Source organism: Perissodus microlepis, chromosome 17 (genome assembly GCF_051167445.1).
Source record: "Perissodus microlepis isolate ML-2025 ecotype Zambia chromosome 17, ASM5116744v1, whole genome shotgun sequence".
Lineage (NCBI taxonomy): Eukaryota > Metazoa > Chordata > Actinopteri > Cichliformes > Cichlidae > Perissodus > Perissodus microlepis.
This window is the reverse complement of record NC_140477.1, coordinates 14,137,087-14,160,120: the sequence shown is the minus strand read 5'-3', so window position 1 is coordinate 14,160,120 and position 23,034 is coordinate 14,137,087. Positions and strand designations below refer to the sequence as shown.

Below are 23,034 nucleotides of genomic sequence, written 5' to 3'. Positions count from 1 at the left end.
AAAAAGGCCAAAGAAAGTTTCTTTAAGAGACCCTGTTTGGCATGCTGTTTAATAATTATCCTGTGAAACAAATATCTTTATATATCGCAGGTTATAAATACTCTGTTTATCCTTTAAGCCATTTTTAATCAAGAAAAAAAAGCTTCAACAGCTTTTCTGTGGATTTTTTAAAAAATGAACCAGAATTAGAAGGTTACTACAAATGATCTCATTAGAGAAGTTTATTTGGATACCACAGATTAATGCCAACAAGGCGTTACAGTTAAAGTTAGTGTATTATTATATCAAAACACAGAAAATAAAATGACATTCGTGTCTAAGTGCTTTCATATGAAATTAAACATCAGTGCTTTGTTACAATGATTTTGCAGTCAAACTCAAAAGCATACATGTGTTGCGTTCTGCAGCTATGAGTGCATTTTAATTTTAACAGCATATTCTTGTAAATGTCATAAAAAGACATAACAGATATATACTCTACATGTTAGTGTTTAAACTTCTTTTAAATAAAAAAAATTATATATATATATATATATATATATATATATATATATATATATATATATATATATATATATATATATACTAAAATTCATTTGGGGATCATTTTAAAGCATCATTACAAGAAAGGTTAAACTAAAAAAAAAAGTGTTCTTCCTGCAGATTTGCATTAGCTTTCATTACCCTGTGACAGAAGGTATAACGGATGACTGGCCTGGATATTCAGCTTCCAATAGTTTGGAAGAGCTTCTCCGAAACATGGATATTTATCCACACATACATCAACAGACGTATGTTACAAAATAAACTACATTTTAAAAGCTTAAAAAGGTAAAAAGCTTCAGTAAGGCATTATCTTCACTCTTTGTTCAGCTTCATATTCATTTACAGTGTCCTCTCTAGGTCTACTGCCCATGTAACATGGTTGGACACAGTTATAACAGACGAATAAAATCACTGTGGTGGCACATCAGAGTCCGGGCAGATCTCTCTGGCCACACCATGGATGCTTTTCCTCTTCTTCCAGTGCAAGTGTCTGTAGATGGAGTCAAAAACTGCCACCGTGTAGTGTGCAAACAGGCTTGTCCACTTCACTGCATCCACCATCCACTGCACTGAGCGTCCAGCAAATGCCACAAACACTGTGGTGTAGTGTGCCAGCAGCAGAAGGCTCCTCCCCAACTGCTTGCAATGGTTGATGAGCAGGTGGACTCTTTGATCATGCCTTACCATTATTATAATTTGCTCTGTATTGCTCTACAAACAGATATGATTTTTTTTTTTAATACCAGTCTTCGTTTTCTTAGTGTATATGTTTATGTAGATACTCCCCGACGAGCAGTAGGCGCTTGTAAATTTGCACACAGTCCCTTACACACGTAGCTCCCGGTCGTCCAATCAGAGCAGAGGAAGTTTTGTTTCCGGGAATGTTTGGTGATGTGGCTCTGCTCTGAAATCCATCCGAGGAAATATATCAAATAAAAACCAGACACATTTACCTGGAAAGCACTCGTACAGGTGAGTCAAAAGTGTTTTCTTTTAAAAGCCCACCCCTGACAGGGCTACATAACAGAGCTGTCATGCACAGAGGAGAGAAACTCTGCGAAGCCGCTTTAAAAGACGCTGTCCTTTATTTACCTGTTATCAGCGTCAGCTAGCCGAGAGCTCCAGCTAACTTGTTACCGTATCGTGGAAACTACGGCCGCAATAAACGGATGTTTTCACAGAGCATCCTGTTCACGGCGCCGTCTCCTCATCTTCAGATGTATTTGCTGGTTTCTGAAAACATCAGCATCCAGCCGCTCGGAAAGTGTTCCCGTCCATTTTCGCGTTAGCTAGCTTATAATCTTTGCTGTTCTCAAAAAGAGTGACGCAGCCGCAGTGGAGCGTCCAGTAGGTTCGGAGAGATTCGGCTCTGTCCGCTCCAGCTCGGAGAACTTAGTGGGAATTTATGCTTCAGGGGGAAATATACACAGAAAAATACGTCGCAACCGCAAACTTCTGTGAAATCCAACGACCTAAACGACGACGTAACCTAGTTCTTGTTTTTCTTCTTTGGACCTCAATGCGGGGGGCAGACCAACTTATACAGCGCACACCTCCCTAGAACTAAAACTACACGACCCGTCGTCGCAGCCCGCATCTGCTGTGATTGGTCTGTTCAGTACCGTCAATTCCTCCTAAGCATTTCCGCAGTGGGAGAATAACAAACATCGCCTAGGAATAATAATTGAGATAATAGTATAAAGATAACGACTGACCAATCTCAGCAACTTCCTGGAGGGAAATTGCTAAAACTATCAGAATGGGCGTGAGGGGATCTACAAAGCCAAGTGGGAAAAACTTGAAAATTCCCAGCATTTTGCTTCTATAAAAAACAAAACAAATTACTGACTGGCACAGCATATAAAAACACTAGGGCACCACCATATTGTCATGAAAGCATACACTTTGATTTGTTGTATCTAATATGTTTGCTTATATTGGTAGACAACAAGATTTGTGTAGGGGCTATATATATATATATATATATAAAAAAAAAAAAGTTACCCGTTTTGCAAGTATCCCTATGATAGTAAGTGGTGTTAAGCTAAGCTAAAAACTGAAGAGATTTTTGGCTTTTTTTGTTTGTTTGTTTTTTGGCATACATCTTTGAAAAAGTTTGATAAATCTGACAAAACAACCTGTTTGCAGTTAGTGGCACTTTAATTGCTTTTGTAAAGCTTAAGAAAGACATTTGACCAGCTGTCAGAGTTGCAGATGATTAAACAAATTTGTCTACTTTGCTTCTGCAACGATGTGAATTTTCCTTCTCTGGGACTAATAAAGGCCATCTCATAAAGGCCATCTCATCTCATCTCATCCCATCTCATCTCAATATTTTTTAAAATTTCCTGCTCGTTTTGGCTGAAGAACTCTCAGCCAAACCTCAGAACATTTTATACAATTAATGACAGCAGTGCCTTTGTGTGACGGGATAATTCATAACCTGCTACCTCCAAGTTTTGACCTTTACTCTCAAACACGCCTCTTTCCACTGCCTGCCTGTGCACACAAAGGAAAATCAATATGTTTGTATTCATGCCTTCACAGAAGGTGTTATAATTTCCACCACATTTGATGGGATACATAAATTTTACAGGAATAAATTATTTTTCCAACCTTTAATGTGATCACCTGTACAATTCAAATGAAAAACAAACAAATCTGTTATAGCACTTCCTCACTCTTCTTTACAAAAGCGCTCCAAAGGTGTCAGATTGCGAGGGCATCTCTTGTGAACAGCCCTCTTGAGGTCACCCCACAGATTTTCCTTTGGATTTAGGTCTGGGATCTAGCTGGACCATTTGAAAACTTCTATTTTCTTGTGATGAGCTCATTCTTTAGTTGACATGGATGTATAATTGTCTCCATGGTTGTGTTGAAAGTTAAAATCCCTCTTTTATCTTCAGAATTCTAGCAGACACCTGAAGGTTTTAGGGCAAAAGTGACTGGTATTTTGAACTGTTCATAATTCCCTCCACACTGACTAAAGCCCCAGTTCCAGCTGCAGAAAAGCAACCCAAAGTATGATACTGCCTCCACCATGCTTCACCATGGGTATGGCATTCTGTTGGTGATACAAAGCGCTGGTTTTGCACCCAGTGTACCTTTTGGAGTTGTGGGGTTGGGGTTAAACAGGCTCTTAAATTGAAGGGAAGTGTGGACAAAAGAAGACTGAATGCTTTAACAAAATATTAGTGTGAGCGTGTGCACAGGTATGCAACCAGTTTATTCTACATTTCATTTTTTTTTATGTTAGTCTCATATTTTTAACATCATAAAAACCTGGCATTTTGACAGGGGTGTGTGCAGTTTTTATATCTGCTGCATATAAAATTTGTCACATATCAGTACGGGACATAATTTATGCATTAGAGGTTCATCTAGACTGAAACCCATGATTTCTTTTTCCTTTTATTTATTTATTTTTTTTACTTTCACAGTGCCATCTTTATGTTAAGCCGTCTGGCCACAGTCCTCCAGGAGCTCTCTGGAGAGGAGGGTCAAGATGGAGAACAGCAGGTGAGAGAGCATCAGATAAATTTCAACAGCCAATAATGAAGAGATTTTGAGCCAGCAGTGTCCCTGGTATTTAAAGGTGTAAACCTTATGTTGAAGAATCAGAGCTTTTATTACTCCTTTTACAGGGCACGCTAGTGCCTCAGCTCCCTTCTGATGACGGTCAGGCTCCAATGGGGTCAGAGGTACCTGAGGAGGCCATGGAGAGGCTGGCCCACCTGGAACAACTGGTGGTCCAACTGAAGGAGCTCATCCGAGATAAAGATACCCAGCTCCTCCAAAAGGACACTGAGCTGACCAACAAAGATGCTCAGCTTAAGGTAAGTAAACCTCTGTGTGTTTGTGCTTGTGGGTGATCCTTCATACTTTGACTGTCATATTTTGAGTGTTATTTTGCTTCACGTTACAGAACGAGAGAGAAGAAGCTGAGGCCCGTTTCACCAAACTCAAGCTGCAGGCCAAAGCCAAGATGGCGTCGCTCACAAAACAGATAACTGAGCTAAAAGGACAAGAAGGCACAACAGTGAGTTTTAGTGCAGTTAAAAGTTGTGAAGAGAAGGCAGCTAACACCATTGGGTCTAATGCACTTGGCAAAAAAAAGGACATTAATTGATTTGTTGTTTGTGTAGACAAGGACACGCAGCTGGTTAACCACACATCAGCAGTAAAGCTCATGTTCTTTGATTTGATCTGACTTGAGCATCTGTTCTGTCTGCAGCAGAGTCCAGACAGCTCTTTCACTGGAGCCGGTGCTGCAGTCGAAGAGGAGCTCCAGGAGCTGAAGAAGAAGCTGAGCGAGGAGGAAGCCAGGAGCCGGGAGCTTGAAGAGCGACTTCTGGCCTCTGAGCAGCTACTACAAGAGAAGGAGGCTGCCCGTGCTGAACAGGTGATGCAGAATATCTGTGGGTGTAGACCTTTAAAATTACTACTAGTGCTATCTCTGAATGGGTTCCTTTGTTTTTACTTTCAGCTGCAGAAACTGCAGGCGGTGGTCTGTGAGAAGGACGTGCGCTTCCAGGAACAGATTCAGAAACATGAAGAGGAGCTGCTGAAGGCAACAGTGCAGTCTCAGGATGAGGGCAAGCTTCAGAAGGTAAAAGATTGTCAGTTTATTTCTCTAGCATAAGTAACAAATTAGGCTGTGGTTTCTTCATTACTAGCTGACTGATTCCACCTGTACTAGATGTACTGTTGTTTAACTTTGTATTAAGTGTTTAAAACGGTACAGAAACCCTGAAGTATTGTATTTGTTCCATACAAATTGCAATACAAATAGTGGCTTATGTGAAATCTGACATAGCTGCTAATGTTTCTGAGGCCTAATTTAATTTTTGTAGCCCCAAATCACCCATGTGGCATAAGAATGATGCATTATTAAATGGTTTATCAGGGGAAAAGGGGGGACCTTTGCTCCTAAAAGTGTCAATGAACTACAATCAACCTTGGGGGTCATAAACACACAAACAGTTTCAGTTTGTGAAGCAGTGAAAGTGCACCATAGTTTCCACCCTTCACATATACATTGACGGTGCATTACACGCTGCCTGTTTTTATGGTGTTTTCCTCAGGCCCTGCATGCAGCTCAGCAGCGCTGTGAGGAGCTCGAAGAGGCCCTGATGTCTCGTGCAGGAGAGCTGGAAATGCTGCAGCAGGAAGTGAGCAGTGCTGATCAGCAGAAACAGGTACAGATCCTGTTTGATTAGATAGCTGATATGATTGTTTGCCTGCTTAAAGCTTGTTGGTTTTGACGCTGTTCTACATTTTAGCAGTTATTTGCGCATGATAAAAAGATGATCAAACAAAGACACGCCCTACATTTTGATGACAAGTTGTTATTATTATACGTTGTTTCTCTGAGCTAGATAAAAAAAACACCCACTCATACAGTCTTTTTTTGTTCTCCTCAGATCCTGACTGGTCAGTTCCGGCAGATGGAGCAGGAGCTGGCGGAGGCCGCCAAGCTGAGGGAGGAGGAGAAGCAGCAGTGGGCTGAACAGGCGAGCAGGGCTGATGCAGAACTCGCGGGCCTTCGAGCCAGCCTGGAGGCCCTGGAAAGAGAGAGAATGGAGGTGGTGAAGCAGGAGAGCGAGCTGGCCTCCCTGAGAGAATCAGAGCGTGCGAGTCAGGAGGCGCTGGAGAAGGAGAAGATGGAAGTCGCCAGATTGCAGGCAGAGCTAACTGTGATGAAAGAAGCTGAGCTTGTAGCCGCACAAACAAGTGAGAGAGACAGGGTGGAAATCGCTCGGCTTGAAGGGGAGCTTTCGTCAGTGAGAGAGGCAGAGTCTGCAGCTGTCCACGCCAGGCGGGACGCTTTGGAGAGGGAGAAATCTGAAGTGGAAAAATTGGAGAAAGAACTTGCTTCCCTCAGGGAAGAGCAGGAAGATATGCAGAAGAAGGGCGAGCTCTTCACTGAAATCTGGAAGCTTCTACATTCTCTGGCTGAAGAAAATGTGCCCGAGGAGATCCCTGTCCCTGTTGACCCGTCTCATCTCCTGGGCACCGTGCACTCCATCGAAGCACAAATGACGAGACTGAAAGACAAATGCAGTGCAAGTGAGGAACAATGTGCCCACCTCACTCACAGCATGGAAACTCTGCAGGGTACGAGTGCTTATCTTGACGTCTGTTTGTGGGATTCTGTGAATGAATCTTTTTACTAATACAAACATCTTATTTTCAGAACAACTTGAAAGAAAAACTACAGAACAGGAGGAGACCAACACTAAGATACAGCAGCTGGAGCAGCAAATTGTAACGGTAAGTACAAAAGTACAGAAGCAACTTTTAAACCTGCTGAAGTCTGACAGTTGTGGCCCTGCTTGACCCTGGCTCACTTAAACCTTTGTTTGTTATTCCCACTGTTGCCTAGTTCTTGTTCATATGGCATCATAATTGATCATTGGGATTCTCTATAATATTACAGGGGGTTGACCGCTACACTTATTTTATTTATTAAGTCATTCCTTTGCTCATACCTTTGTTGTGTTGTGTTTAGTTGTGCGTAGTGCTGACGTGGGACAGTTACCAATTTTGTTGTACTATTGTACTAGGTATGACTGTGCAATGACAATAAAGAGTTGTCTTATCTTATCTAATCTTATCTTATCTTACACCAGTAAGGTGAACTCAACAATACTTCTCATTATTAATTTCATCTTTATTATCTTGAGGCTCTCCACACCAGTCCCAGTTTTTCATGAGGGAAAATTAATTTCCCACCTGCACCTGCCTGACAGCATAAATGTCATTTAGATGAGTGTTTTTGTGAAGTGGTGCTTAACTGAAAATGGAACTCAGTAGTAGTTGTAATAGCTATAGGCTGTATTTAAAACAACGATGTAGTCACAGTGTCACTCATCTGTGCGTGGACTTGGTTAGTATTTTGTCCTTTCCCATGTTGGGAGTTTTTTTGGAGCTAGAAGTGACCATAATAGTGGAGTGCTAAACTACCAGCTAATGCTAGCTAGCTTGGTTAGGCTGTATGGGTAAGCAATTGCAGTTACCTGTTACTCCAGAGATGTTACAGTGCTCGTCGTGTCCTTTCTGAATGCATTGCAAACCGATCTCAGTATGGAAATAAATTGGTTGTGCCTCACAGCCAGCAAAATGGCGCACACCCAGGAGGGAGGGACACAAGGGCCATGTGTTTTTCATTTTCAAAGGGCAAAACTTACAGCTACTACTCAGAAAGACTGGGTGGTGTAAATGGTGTCCTAAAATAGAGGGATTAAATTTGGCAAATACTTACCTGTTTGTTTAACACAGGATATAAGCAGGCTGTTTCACTAGAGATACACATCACAAAGTAGTCCCAAATAAGCTCTGTGATGACATGAAAGCTTTATCATCTCTACGGAGCTTCAGCCTGAGTTTCTTAGTGTCTTTGTCCTGCGGTTCTTTTATGGCATCTCTGTGTTTATTATTAGAAAAAGTGTGAGACTGTTAGCTGAGTATAAGTACTTCTGCAGATGTAGACGTGTCATTTGTACATTTTGCCATCTGTCAACAAAGTCAACCTTTGTTTTGAGATCGGGACGGTCAAGCTGGTTTTATCGGCTACTCCCAGTCCAGGTCACAGCTTCAGTCTGGACAGGTGATCTCTGTCAGACTCAGACAGGACAGCAGACAGACAATACTTCATGTCAGTGTTAGGAATATCGTCTAATCCCTCCTGGGGTGATCTGATGGTCAGACCGACTGACCCGACCGACATACAGCCTGCTGCTGATAGAGATTTAAACTAGAAGAGCAGCCTTGGAGGGTTTCTGTATCAGTTTTTACTAATATTTTAATGTTTTATATGCTTTATATACTTTATTAGTCTGATTTCTATTTAGTTATATTGTTGAATGGTTTTAGCTTTGTTTAAGAACCTTTCACTTTTATTTTGAAAAGATTAAAAAAACATGATCATCAAGTTCAAAGCACAACAAGAAGTCTTCTCCTGCATCCTTTCAAACTTAGTTTAAAGTCACAACACTGGTAAGAGTAGTGTAAACACAAAAAATGACATTTACCTGTGGACTGGGTGAATGTCAAAATCCTTATCCACTAGCTTTCTGCTTTTTGTGTAATGTGAAATGTCATTGTGGTTTCTTTGTTGAAGTACTTTTTTGCACCGTTGTAGTTTGCAGGATGTCTTTAAACTTGTCGCTTTTTTTGTTGTTGTTCTTTTAGATGTCGGAGAGACAAGAAGTGGCCGAACCAACACAGGATTCATCTGAAGCTGAAAAAGGTACGGTATGATTCCTAAAATAAATGCACTCATTATTTGGAGACAGAATCGAACAGGAAGTTAAAATCTGTATAAAATATTTCTTTGAGATTCCAGAGTTTAACAGAAGGCTTCCATATTTGTTTGTCTTTATGAGGGCAGTCCATTTAGGAATGAGAATGACATTCAGGTCCTAATTTAAACCATTAAATAAGGTTGAATTCTGTTGCTTTTAAAATCGTTTGACTAAATTAATTTTTCCTAATTTATTAAAAAAATATAATGAAGGTGAAATCAGAGTGGATTTTCTTTAGAGTGAAGGTGTCTCTACTTTTATTCTGTGAGTCATGTTTCACTGCAAGAGTCCCACTTACAGATAGAATAAATTAATAATAAAAATATCATCCCACATTCATAAATATACATCTATAAAACTACAGTAGAACTATAGAAATACATCACAGCATTTTATTATTCTGTATACTCATTGCTTTTAGACACAAATTATCTTTATCATTATTATTATTATTTATTTTTGTATGCTGATTATATATGTACAGTTTTTCTTCAACCACAGTGACATCCAACACATTTTGATCTCAGGAAGGCTGAACATAAACCACCTGCTTTTCTTTAAATGTAAAGAAGTGCACTGTAAAATTCTTAATATTTACATTACAAAGTCTTTGAAAAGTTCATAAGAAAAATTTTATTAAAAAATTATTTTATTTTAATCTACTCATATTTGGTAAGTGTTTATAATTTCAGCAGTGTGTGTTTTTCACAATCAGTCTGCCATTGTGACAAATAAAACCTGCTGTTGTAAATCAAAGAAAGGTGTCAGTGCTGATCTTCTGCTTGTCCACCCTACTTTGGTGTGACAGAGCAATAAGGAAGCTGTAAAACCGACAATAATTCAGACCTCGGGTTTAACTAAATTTAAAATTCCTGACAACCGTTCTCAGAACTCGATCCATTTTTAACAACTTGATCCATTTTCTGTAAGTTAAAAACTTTGCACAGACATCCAGTGAACTTTCTGTTCCTTTGCCGCCAACTGTATGTTTCACACTCCTGGACCAGACAAGCTAAGATCATAAAAATGTTCTTTGGCTTTATGTGTCAGGTTATATATTCATTTTCTGAATGCCAAATTATCTATGTGAACTTTGAACAATATTGTATTGCAGCAGCACACACCCTCTGTTGGTGTTTGTTTTTAGACTGCACTTGCATTTGTTTTTGATTTGGTACTGCTTATTTTAGATCATTCTTATCATTCGTTTCCTATTTAATTTTATCTCACAGCACACATACTGGCCCTGGAACAGCAGCTGCTGGAAAAAGACAACGAGCTGGTTGTTTTGCGAGAATCCCTCATACTTGCTAATAAGCAAAGCTTAAGTGAGCTTTCACCAAATGAAAACTGTGATCAGACCCCAGATCAGGTTGAGGATGCTGTTACGGCTCCCCTCGATAGCTCTGCAGCCCTTTCTGACTTCATGGCAGACACCCAAGAAGAAGAGAGCACTTTAGTTGCTGAGGACACCTCTGTTCTCTCCATTTCTGCTGAGAATCAGAGCAGTCCAGAGCTAATAGGAAACCAGTCAGATTCCCCAGAGGAATCCAAAGGCACCTCATCGGATGAAATGGTCGCCAGTAGTGATTCAGAGGTGGCTCACAGCAGCTGGACACTCCTGGAAGCTGTGAATCAAGATGGAGGTCAAGAATGGCCCTCCATCGTCCAGGACTTTGGTCAGTCGTGGGTGGCGACAGGCATGGAGCAAGAAACCACCACGGTTCAAGTCGAGTCCTCATCTGTCGTCATCAGAGAGACAGTTCAGGTTCATGTAAGTCAGCAGAGTTCTTCCTCCTTGTCCCATGAAGCCAGTGCTCACTCTGGCCAGGTCTTCGCTCAGGCCTTAGCTGAGGAGCTCCAAAAGAGGTACAGTGAACTTCTGGCTGAGCTGCAGAGGCTCAGAGAGACAGCTGCAGAGTCACAGGAGAAAATAAAGAGTCTGGAAGAGGAAACAGAATCCCTAAGTGCTGCTAAAGAAGAGGCTGAGTCCAAGGCTGCGAGTTTAGCAGAGGAGCTCGGTTCAGCCAGAGAGGAGCTAGATAAACATTCCCAGGAAAGCAGCTCTGTAGCGAAGAAGCAGAGCGTTGAATTTCAGCTACTTGAAGAACAGATAGACATTTTAAACACTGAGAATAAAACCAAGGAAGACCGACTTCAGGCTTTGCAGACAGCTCTGGAAACGGCCCAACATGCTCTCTCTGAGCAGGAGGGTCAGGTTAGGATGCTCAGCACTCAGCTAGAGGAAAGACAACTCCTCGCCTCTGAGCTGGAGAGGAGGCTTCAAGACATGGAAAGCAGCATGTTGGAATACTCCCAGACATCAGATCTCAACACTGAGTCTTTGTCAAAGAAGGACTCTGAGATTAGCGAGCTACAGCTTCGTCTCAATCAGAAAGAGCAGGAGATGCTGGAGTTCAATGACAGCATGTCTGCTAGACTCCTTCAAGCAGAAGAAGAGAAGTTCCAGATTGACAGCGAGATGAACAAACTGAAGGAGAAGATGGAAGAACTTCAGAAGGTTAAAGAGGAGGAGAAACAGCAAGAGACCACTGAAGACTCACCTGTCCTTGTAGACGATGAAGTTGCTTGCTTACGGCAGGAGAAAGAAGTCATGGAAAAGCAGCTGACAAACACAAAGAAGAAGCTGCATGCAGCACTTGTGCAGAGAAAAGAGCTCATGAAGAAGGTTGCTGACTTTGAGGCAGAAGCGAAGAAATGGAGCGAGAGGGATGAGGCGGCAACGGGAGAAATTCCTGAAAAGTCAGAAGGACACAAGATTGAGGAGATGGAGGTAAAACTTGTGGAGCTCGAGCAAGCTTTAAGATCCAAAGAGGAGGCAGTTGAGAGTCTTGAGCAAAAAATAACAAAGCAGGACCAAGTTCTCGCTGAGACTCTGGCTTTGAATAGAAAGCTAAGTGAAGAAGCTGAGATTTCTCCTGAAACAACCGCATTACAATCTCAGGTGACGTATCTCGAAGCAGAGTGTGAAACGCTGCAGAAGAAGCTTCAAGAGGTGCAAGAGTCTCGTAAAGAAACTATCCGTAAGGCAAAGGAAAAAGACCGGCACCATCGCGAACAGCTCAAGCAGCAGAAAGAGGAATACAGTGGTCTTATGGAGCGTTTTGAGGTCCAGAGCAGTGAACAGGAAGTTCTTCTCACTAAACTGAGAGAACTAGAAGGAAAGGTGAGCGCTGAAAGAGAAGATCCAACTCCTCAAGAGCCAAAACACAGGGTGGAAAACATGGAAAAGCCTTCAGGAAATGTTTGGGTCCAGGAGGACTGGGTTGATTTTGCTTCACCTGAGACTGATTCATCACAACCGCAGTCCAGCGATCCATGTCAGCCTACGTCTGAGGTCCTCTCTGAACAAATGGAGGATTCTCTGAAAACTCTCAGAGAGGAGATCCAGACTCTACGGACAGCAGGTGAGGAACTCGAGAAGCAGCTGCAGGAAACCCAGGCAAGCCTGTTGCAGAAGGAGACTGAGGTATTGGAAGTTGGCAAAGAGCTGCAAGCACTCAGAGAAAAGGAAAGGCAGATTGATGCACTTTCTGCAGAAGTTGATGACCTCAGAGAGAAGTATCGCCAAGCAGAGTCTCACGCTGAAGCCCTAAAAGCAGAAATGGACGCTGCAGCCAAAGCAGCAGCCGCAGAGTCCTCGTCTTCAGTCGCAGCTCTTCAGGATGAAGTCGACAGCTTCAAGCAGTTTCTCGACAACAAGAATGTCGAGATAATGGAGCTCAGTCAGCAGCTGAGTGAGCAGAACATACTTATAAATTCTATGCAAGACACAGTGGCCCAGAAGGATCAGCTGATAGCTTCATTACAGGATGAGCTGAAGGCCGAAAAGGAAAAGTCACACAAGTTAGAGGTTGAGGTTCCACAGAAGCAAGAAGAGGACAAAGACAGCGAGGAGAAGATCCTGCAGCTTCAACGAAAGCTTCAGGCTGCTCTGATCTCTCGCAAAGAGGCTCTTAAAGAGAACAAAACCCAGAAGGAGCAGCTCGCTTCGACCGAGAAGGTTATAGCTGAGCTACAGCAGAAAATTGAATCTGCTGAAGATGAGCTGGAGAAGCTGAGAGCTGAAAGAGTTCGACTGATTGAAGAGGTTGACCGGACATTATTGGAGAACCAAAGTTTAGGATCCTCGTGCGAGAGCCTCAAGCTGGCAATGGAAGGTGTACTCAATGAGAAAGATGCCTGCAAGAGAGAAGTGGAGCTGGCAAAAGAAGAAGCGGCCAGAACATGCAGAGAATGGGAGGAAAAGGTTCAGACCATGAAGGATGAGTACGAGACGCTTCTCAAATCTTATGAAAATGTGAGCGATGAGGCGGAGAGAGTGAGACGAGTCCTGGAAGCTGCGAGGCAGGAGAGACAGGAGCTGGCGGCAAAAGTCAGGACTCATGAGACGGCAAGGCAGGAAGCTGAAAGACAAGTGGAGGAAGCGCAGAAGGAGGTCAGTGCAGTGAAGGATAAAATGAGAAAGTTTGCCAAAACAAAGCAGCAGAAAATTTTAGAGTTGGAGGAAGAGAACGAGAGGCTCAGAGAGATCCAAGAAAAGCCGTCAATAAAACAAGAAGACAGAGCTCCTGGGGATGAACTTGAGCAGCTTCAAGAGGAGCTGAGAGCTTTGAAAGCTGAGCTACATGCTACAGTGGCAGAAAGAGACTCTTTAGGGCAGCAGATTGAAGGTCTGAGGGAAGAACTTGCCCGAATGAGAGAAAAGGAAAATGATAATGTAGAAGAGGTTGTCACTGCCCAGAAATCAGATGCCAGTATGATGACAACAGAGCCTGCTGAGATTCAGAATGAGGACAAAGAAAAACCAGTAACGCCAGAAGAGATTCAAGATGACCAAATAGTGGCAGCAACTGCAAAAGAAACCCATTCGCAACCTGCCAAAGAAAATGAAAAAGCAGAAATGAGTGAAAAAGCTCAGATGCTACTGGAAAATAAAATGAGGGAGGTCGAGGCTGCTTTCACCACTGAGCGGGAACAATGGCAGGAGCGAGAAGCTGAGCTCAAAGCTGAACTGGCCTCTCTTGAGCGACATCTCCAGGAGAGTAAGGAGAAGGAGAGCCTCTCAGTCTCCTTAGAGAAGTGCCTTGAAGAGAGCAAAGAAAGAGAAAAGAGCCTGATTGAAGAGGCTTCAAAGAGGGAAACCCAGTTCAAAGAACTCCTCAGAAGTCTTGAAGCCGAAAAAGATAATCTGGAGGAGCGTCTGATGAACCAGCTGGCTCAGCTCAATGGAAGCATCGCTGGCTACCAGCAGGAGGCAGCTGAGAACCGGGAGCACCTCACCGAGCTGCAGCGGGAGCTCGAAAGGTTAGAGAGGGAAAGAGCCGAACTCGAAGCTGAGGCTCGGAGCGAGAAAGACCGAGCTGCCAGGCTGGAAGAGGACATGAGGCAGGCCCAGCGGGAAAGAGCTGAGGCCGAAGCAGAGTCTGGTAAGCAGAGGGAGCTGGAGCAACAGCTGAGGTCTGCTCAGAGGGTCAAAGAAGGCAGCCAGAGCAGAGCACGACAGCTGGAAGAACTGCTGAGGGAGAAACAGCTGGAAGTCCGTCAACTGCAGAAAGACTGCATCCAGTACCAGGAGAGGATCAGCGAATTGGGAAGAGAAGCGAAGGCACTGCAGATAGGTCACAATGAGCTCTGCAACAAACTGGAAAAGTCCCAGCTGGAGGCCTCCAAAACTCTAGAGGACCTGAAAAGAACTGAAGCAGAGGTTGCTAGTAATAAATCCCAACTAGATGAGGCCCAGAAACAGGCGAGCGAGGCATTAGCTGCCAAAAAGACCATCGAACAGAGCATCCAGCAGAGAGAGGCTGCTCTAAAAGCTGAAGCAGAGGAAACCCTGGACTCTGTGAGATTCAGGCTGGGAGCTGAGCTGAAGGAGATGGAGCTGAGACTGGAGGAGGCTTATAGAGAAAGGGAGAAGGAGGAGGAAGCTACTCTGGAGGCCAGAGAGATAGCAGAAGACCTTGAGAGAAGAGCCCAGGAGACGCAGGCTCGTCTGGATGAGTCTCTGGCCAGGTTAGCTGCCTTCTCACGCTGCATGTCCTCCCTGCAAGATGACCGGGACCGAGTTGTGGACGAGGCCCGGCAGTGGGAGAGTCGCTTTAATGGTGCCCTGCAGGCTAAGGAGGCTGAAGTTCGAGAGGCTGAAACACGTGCCAAAGGCCTCGCGGAACAACTTCAGAAAGAAACAGCACTGAAAGAGGAACTGCAAGTCACAGTTGAAAGGTAAGAATGTTCCCTTTTGAATTTGTCTGTTTTACTGAGTTTTTACATTTTAGCCTATAATCCAGTTTGTTGGTCCTTTCAGGTTAGAGAAAGCAGACAAGGATTGGCAGCTAAGATTGGAAGAAAAGGGGAAGAAAATCACAGAGACCCAAACTGCTCTGGAGGAGGAGAAGAAGAAGCTTCAGCAAACCGCAGCTGAATTGGAGTCTGCACAAAGTGAAGCTCACACCTTGAAAAATGAAATGGAGAGTCTTCATCAGAGACTTCAGGCTCTGGAGGAGGCCGTGGGTAGGCTGCAGGGCGATGTCGAACAGGCCAGGTTGGAGCTACAGGAGAGGGAAGCAGAGGAGAGACGACTTTGTCTGAACGTGGAGCAGCTGGAGACGGACCTGCGATCCTCCAAAGCGCTGACAGAGACCTTACAGGCTGAGTTAAATGAGAAGGAAAGGAGAGAAGTGGAAATGCTTGGGGAGCAGGAGCAGGCTGTCGCTCAGGTATGCATGGACTTTAATTTACTGAAAAATTCAGAGAGAAATGTTGGAGATTCCTAACGTGTGTCATCTATTTCTAAGGCTGCAGACGAGGCAAGAAAAGAGGCCGACAGCAGGGCACGAGAAGCTGAGGAGGAGCTCGAGCAGAGAAGAGGAGAAGTGCGTGATCTGGAGGAAAAGCTGCGAAAAGCTGAGGAAGAGAGCAACAACAGAAAAGCCAGGCTGGACTCTTTCACAAAGGCAATGGGCTCCCTGCAGGACGACAGAGACAGAGTCCTCAACATGTACAAGCAGCTGGAAGAGAAACACTTACAGGTAATGTGTAAAAACAGTACAGACTCTTAACATGTACAGAGCTTGTTTTAGCATGCATTATAATATCTTTATTTTGTTCCAGGTGATGATGGAGAAGGATGGTTTAATCCAAGAGGCGGCAGGAGAGAATAACAGCCTTAAGGAGGAGCTGCGCTCTCTGCTGGTCCAGAGAGACGACTTGTATGCTGAAAGGGCCCAGCTGTCTGCTCAGCTTTATGGATATCGAGATGAACTTAAACAGGTTTTAAGCATGAAGGACTCCCAACACAAACAGCTTTTGGCAGCCCAGAGGCAGCGTATTGTATCTTTAGAAAAGGAACGAGAGGAGTTGGAAAGTCAGTTGAAGAGCCTCAGCACAGTCAAAGAGACCGAAGTGGTGCACAAGGTCGAGAGCGAGACTCTTAGTCAGGCAGCTGAGAGGAGGCCTGCATCACAGGTGATGGATGCACCTGGTGCAGAAGTTGAGAAGCTTAGGGAGCAGCTGCAGGCAGCAAGAGAGCAGGGGGCGGCTTTGGAAGAGACTTTACATAGAGAGAGGAAAGAGCATGAGGGCAAGAGCAAAGAGCTAGCAGAGCTGCGATGGGAGGGAGGGGTGATGCGGACAGAGTCAGAGAGCGCTCAGGAGAGGGTGGCGGAGCTGGCCCGAGACCTGCTGGCTGTTGAACAGAAGCTGCTGGAGGAGAAAGAGGTGACAGAGAAGCTGAGACAGGAGAATCAGTCGTTCTCTAAAGCCATGGCTTCCCTCCAGGACAGCAGGGACGAGGCAGTGAACAAGGTCCAAGAACTGAGCCACAAACTGGAGGAGATGAGCAAGGCAGGGGGCCACACAGCACACAGCGGCCCTGCAGGCTCCACTGGAGAAGTGTGGGGACTGAAGAACGCACTACAGGCCCTGCAGAATGACAGGGAGAGGCTGGTGAGTAACCCCAAGTATGACAGATATTAATAGGGCATGCTTGAGTTTATATTCTGGTGACATTTACAGAATTTCAACATATTTTTCATTGATATTTTTTTTCTTTATGTGCAGCTGGAGCAGCTTAAAGCCCAGGAGTCTGAGCTGAAGAAGCAGAAGTCAGAGCTGGCTCGGCTGGGAGCAGGAGAGCTGATTAAAGTCAGCCAGGAGCTGCTTGAGGAGAAGCAGAAGAGCGAAGACATGCTGGGTGTCATAACGCAGCTGGAGAACATGGTGGAAATGGGCAAGCAGGAAATAGAAACACTCAGGTGACATGACAAAGCAGGAATAGCATTTATTCAGATTTTTGTTGATTTTAAAGAAAAGGAGACTTAATTCAACTGTAGTATATAGTTTATGCCTCTGTGCTTATATGCTCTTTAAAGCAGGTTTTGTAAACATCATTTGTAGCTTTACAATAATCCAGTTAATGCTCATTGGTGGTTTATAAACCAATTATTAACCAATCAGTAACCACTGCTATCATTTCACTGTTTAATTAAAGTTCAAACTAAAGTTGAATTAGCTGCCAGTTTCCCATTTATTAACAATGGTTATTATAAAGTGCTCCCCAGAAAGGCACCAATTGATTATTATTTTTTTTTTCTGTGTTGTTCTTTTTCAGACTTGAACGCAGTGATTTGATGGCTCAAGCGGAGCAGCTGAAGCAGCAGACTCTCGCCACGCTGTCAGAGAGGGACCAACAACTGAAGCAGCTCACCGCCATGCTGGAAGAGAACCGGGTGCATAAACCCAAACTCCAGCAGGAGCACTATCAGAGAGAGGTAAGCACCTAGACATTTGCTTTTGACTCAAAAGGGAAAGGTATAGATTCTGTTGACAGTGGGATTGTTAAAATATAAAGTGTTTAACTTGTTGCCTTTTAAATTTACACCTAGATCTGCTCATGAGGCCTTGTTATTAGTGTTTCAGCTCAGGCTGTTTTATCTTTGCCACAAATTCCCAGAAGTTGTCTTCTTGAATCATTCGTGTGGCACTTTAGTTATTTAAAAAATGATTTATAAGTTACTTTCCCTCCATGCTTCTTTACTATAAACACAGACTGTACGTAAAAGCTGGCTGTAATTTCTGTCTGAAAAGTGAAGCCAGTTTCAAATTACCTGCTTTCTTTCTAATGATCAGCGGGAGGCGACTCCACAGGTTACGGAAAGTCAGCTTGTGTAGATATAAAATATTTTTAATAATAATATTATAAAAGGCAAATATATGTTTGGATTTGTAAAAAACTGACCACTACAAATATACAACAAATAAGCATATAAAAAACACGACCGCAAAGGAATTAACACAAAATGCACAAACATGTGACGGCAACAACATCGGCCACTTACAAAGGTAACGCTCTCACCTCTGCAAAGATTGCCCGTGAAGGTCTAAATTGGGCATGTGAGAAAATCACGTTATTGCCCACTTAATTATCTTGCCTGTGTTTTTTTTTTTTTTTCTTAACTCTTGCTGACAGGTTTATGGCCCCAGTATCAAATTTTAAGACAACAGTGCGCTTCTTTTGTAAATGATGGTCCTCATTAAAGTCAGAAAGGAGGATAAAACAAGTTGGACCAAAGATCGACATGTCAGACAAATATGTGACGTCATGAATATAAACTGTGGAAACGCCAAACCACAGGATAGAGATGTTAGACTTCATGTAAAAGTCAAGGTCAGGTTTATTTGTATAACACATTTAAAACAACAGAGCTGACCAAAGTGCTGTACATTAAAAGTGTGTAGCACCAAAAGGAAAAAAGAAACAACAAATTAAATAGAAACTGACAATAAAATGCAGTCATCTATCAGGATGTCACACTGGAGCCAAATGCCAAGGGGAATAAATGTAGATTCGTTGTCTTCTGCAGGGCGCAGAGGTGCTCTCTAGCGCTCCCGGCGCCCCTCAGGAGCGCAGCAGCCTAATCGAGAGCCACACCTACATGGCTGAGGTCAAAGAGCTACAGCGGAGGTACTGTGAGATCCAAACCTTTAAAAACATGTGAATATGGCAGGCTGGGAAGCATGAATACAGATTTTTAATTTCTGATTTTTTTAAAATCAGACTGGATGAAGAGACGCAGCAGAGGATGGCTGTCGAGGAACAGCTGATGGCCACGCAAGACCGACTCAAACGGTATGAACTTCAGTAGGAGATAATCTCATACTGGAAGTTGAAGGTGCTATAAGAACATTATGTTATATTTATACTAGATGATATGAGGATGGTCCAGTTCCCTGCAGCTCTGCGGTGCTTACTGGTGTCTCTTAGCAACTCTTGTCTTTAAGTTTCCTGTTTTGGTTTGGTGTAATCGCAGGCAAGGACGGGTAAACTTACCAGCCAGCTGGTAAATATGTGGGGGCACATAGATGCTAAAGAGGGTGTCTAAATAGGCTTATTAGAAGAAGAAGGTTAACTGGTCGAGGTCATTATCAGGGATGAAGTGATTTAATTTTGGAGTCAACCCAGTGTTGATATCAAGGGAAGGATCAGGAGAGTCTTACTTATTCGCTTAGGTCAGTCCAGGTGGTTATACTCCATGTTGCCTCAGTTACATGTTTTTAATTGTGTGACGCCGTTATTAAGAATCAGCAAGCAATCAGCAAACAAGGCACGTTTGCATCTGAATCTCTCCTTTTTTAGCTGCGATAAATTTGCTCCATCAACAGCGATGACAGCTAACTTCTGTTTTTCTTATTATTAGCCACAGCCAGGCTAAATGGCACTCTGCACTGGACGGGGATTCCTCGGAGACTGCCGTTTTTATCGAGCCGCCGGAAGGAGCTGTCACTCGAGTAAGGCGCCGCTAATGTTGTCCCGCACCTCATCTGTCACCCTAATAACCGTAATAATAAAGACTTACGAGCTCAATGTTTCCCTCCACCTTGTCTCTCTCCTCTCCTCTCCTCTCGCAGACCCGGAGAGGCGGTCCCGGTTTGATGCGGATGCTCCGAGTGGCCTTCTGCTCCCGTCAGCGCACGCCTCTGCTGCTCAGCCTCTACCTGCTCACTGTGCACGTCCTGCTGCTGTTGTGTCTGGGTGGATACCTCTGAAACCAGCTCCCTTTATAATAAACCTGACAGATAAGACGTGGGGAGAAACTGTAGTGTGACCCGAGCCATCGCTATGATTTATATTGTTACATGAATTAATGAATTAAAGAAGGGCACAAACAAACAAACGTTGCACTTTACAGAAGTTTACCTTTTAGCCAAAGCATTTAGATTCATAAAGGGAGCGGATACCTTCGATTATAACTATTTGGTCCTAGTACATTGAGTGTGAATGGTGTTTTTTAGCACCGAAGCAGAGGAGAAATAAAGGGACCACAGCACATAAAGAGTTTTAGGGGAAGAGTAGATCCAGAGTTGTTTTAGGAGACCGTGTTCGTCTTGTGCCTTTACATGTGGATAAGCTGTGTGTAAAAGAGATGCAGTCTGTGAGTATAACCTGAAAGGGTCACTTTAAGTTAAACATTTTGGAAAGTGTGCTTTTTAGCTTTCTGGAAGAGTGTAGAGGCTCTGAAATGACTCAAATCTAATCCCAGAGTTAGTGACTGATGCCAAAGTCCTTCTAGACGCAAGCTATCTTGAAACACATCTGGGCACTTATCTGAGCATTATCGAAAGCATTATTGAGGGGCATGTCTGTCTCATCATTTATAGCATCTGTATGCAATCTAAAATAAGGCTAACTTATAGAAAAGGTGAAATGGTTGTGGAATTTTCCTATCAGCTGATTAAAACCCCTCATATATATCTAAATCTCTGTATGTAAGTAGTAAAAACCCCACAGTGTAATGACAGCTCTCTGTTTTGTAAGCTCTGAGCTGTTAATAGCCAACCAGAGTGAAAGAAAGCTGTGACCAAGAACCAGATGTTTTTATTGATCAGATGAACCACATGTAACCTGTTAATTGCTAACTGCCTGCAGTGTAAACGCAGGGATTTTGTGGAGCTAACTCCACCAGAAAGCGTTAAGCCTCTTTCTCCAAATGCCGGCTCTTCTTTTACGATGGCTTGAGGTTCAGGGCGTGCTCTTCTAGTCCAGTCTCTTCCTTATCTGTTCGTTTCATGCACAAAAATGGAGCGCAGTGCAATTTGAGTTACTTACACATTCCTGTATTATGCTGTCCTTTCTTTCCTTTTTTCCTAAATGGGACATTATATTAATATTTGTACATATAAACATGCGTTGTGTGGGGTTTTCCTCTTACATGTCCAGTATGATTCCCACTCCATGCTTCTGCTGCAGATTTAGATTGTTCACAGTTTGCTCTGTACTTTTGATGGCAGATGAAGATGAAGTTGGCTTCAGGTGCAATGTTACCACAGTGAGGAAGACTGCTGTGATTTCTAATGATATCCGTCCCATTATATTATGGACTTACCCGGATGTAGCATAACTTATATCGGAACCCTCACCCTCCTCACCCTCTGTTTAATCATTGTGTTGGTGAAACTCTTTACACTGCTTCACACCTTAAACACACACCTGTATTTGTAAATAACTGTTGAAAGGGCTGTGTAGGATAATAAAGTGTCATTAAAGTGTTGGTGGTTTAGAATCAGGTCTCTTCAAGAATGGATCCATTTTCCTGTTAGACAGTGGGCGGTTTTTAATTTACCCTGGTTTACCCTTTATTTGGGCTTTGTTAGTTTTAAATCACTTTCTTTACTTTTACATTCATAAAATGATTCTAAATAATTTGGTTATTATATTGGAAAGCCTGTTTACCCGACCATTATCCTCTTCTTCTTCTGAGAGATCAAATGAAGCTCAGGTCCAGGCCAGCTGAGAGAAATGGTGGCACACTAACTTTTTTGAAATGCCCACATAATCTATAAAACACTAAAACTGCTTTTCTTTATGGGAGGAGGATCTGTATACACTCACTGTTACTGCTGACACAACAATCACAGCTTTTAATAAAGATATTTTTAAATGTAAGTGACGTCTGGGTGAAAGTTTTTTGCCTCTAACATTTAGTTTCTTGTAATAAGTCAGGGACTAAAAGATAAAATAAACAATAACCTGTTGCTGGTACTTAGAAATGATGCACATAGTTTATTTAATCAGTAATTTTAAGTAATTTCTGCTTCTCTTGTAGGTCTACAGATGCTTTTGTGGATCTAACAGAATAAAGACCCAATATTTCACAGTGCTTCTTTTTTTGGACATTTTCAGACATCTGAATATTGGAGCTTTAAATAATGCATGTTTTATTAAAGTTGAATTGTAAGGTGAACATATGTGTCAAAATGACCAACTTAAATGTAAAAATGAGCTAAAGAAGTTGGAAATTAAATCATGAAACAAAACATTCTTTAAACAGGTGAATATAATGAAGACTTTAATATTTTAAAAGTAAGTAAAACACTAAAAGTAATACAATTATCCATTTAAATATGAAAAATGCTCAAACTTCAATTAGACAATATATAAGGTAAAATGTGGACACTTTATTAGGCACACTTTGTTGGTGCCAGTTTGGAAACTGTTTTGTCTTCAGAGCTGACCTAATTATTAATTTCACAGATTAAACAAGGTGCTGAAAACATTTCTCAAAGATTTTGGTCCACATAAACATGACTGACACAGTTTCTGCAGAGTTGTCCGCTGTACATCCATTATAGACATCCCAAAGTTTCTCTTGTTTCGAGATCTGGTGACTGTGGAGACCATTTGAGTAGCGGAAACTCCCTGTCAGTGTTCAAAAACAAAGTGAGATGATTTGAGCTTTGTGACAATGTGTAAACATGTTGAACTCCAGTCCTCGAGGGCCAGCATCCTGCTTGTTTTTGAGATATCCCTGCTCTACCTGCTGCCGATTACCTGGATCAGGTGTGCTTTGCCAATAAGAAGCTACAAGGGCAGGTTAGTTGGAAAACAAGCAGGACAGCGACCATTGAGGCCTGTAATTCGACACCTGTGAGCTAAGATGAGCTTGAATGATGGCGGCATACCTCCTGTTACACTGACTCACTGCACCATCTTGTGGCTCTCGGTGGTATTACACGAGAATACAGCCGAGTCTTAATGCGCCGTTCACGCTCACATCTGCACAATGACGCTTAGAAATCTTGCAAATAAGGTCACAGCTTTTGTTTCTTGACATTATTTTTGTAGATTTAGTTTATTTTAGGTGTTTGACTCACTTTAAAACTG

The 23,034-nt window shown here is 42.8% G+C and overlaps 1 protein-coding gene across 2 annotated transcripts; it reads left to right on the top strand.

Annotated features, from left to right (window-relative positions):
- The first annotated feature begins 1,329 nt into the window (after positions 1–1,329).
- Positions 1,330–21,816, top strand: golgb1 (golgin B1). 2 transcript variants are annotated; one of them, XM_084910023.1, is made up of 20 exons: positions 1,330–1,518; positions 3,987–4,065; positions 4,191–4,382; positions 4,472–4,585; positions 4,784–4,948; positions 5,033–5,155; positions 5,631–5,744; positions 5,970–6,663; positions 6,743–6,819; positions 8,740–8,797; positions 10,085–15,098; positions 15,181–15,592; positions 15,671–15,904; positions 15,987–16,820; positions 16,935–17,128; positions 17,485–17,644; positions 18,737–18,837; positions 18,931–19,002; positions 19,571–19,661; positions 19,782–21,816. In XM_084910023.1, the coding sequence occupies exons 2-20, from the start codon at positions 3,997–3,999 to the stop codon at positions 19,917–19,919; spliced, it is 8,856 nt and encodes a 2,951-aa protein (XP_084766149.1). In that variant the 5' UTR covers positions 1,330–1,518; positions 3,987–3,996; the 3' UTR covers positions 19,920–21,816. The 2 variants fall into 2 exon arrangements, with proteins under 2 accessions (XP_084766149.1, XP_084766148.1); XM_084910022.1 differs by having other exon boundaries at positions 4,781–4,948.
- Positions 21,817–23,034: the final 1,218 nt, after the last annotated feature.

Excerpts from the sequence above, each read along its gene's own strand:
- golgb1 (XM_084910022.1), top strand. The coding sequence starts at position 3,997 with ATGTTAAGCCGTCTGGCCACAGTCCTCCAGGAGCTCTCTGGAGAGGAG. Across the intron at positions 4,586-4,780 it reads AAGGACAAGAAGGCACAACA|CAGAGTCCAGACAGCTCTTT; the intron begins GTGAGTTTTAGT and ends TTCTGTCTGCAG. Across the intron at positions 16,821-16,934 it reads AGAATGACAGGGAGAGGCTG|CTGGAGCAGCTTAAAGCCCA; the intron begins GTGAGTAACCCC and ends CTTTATGTGCAG.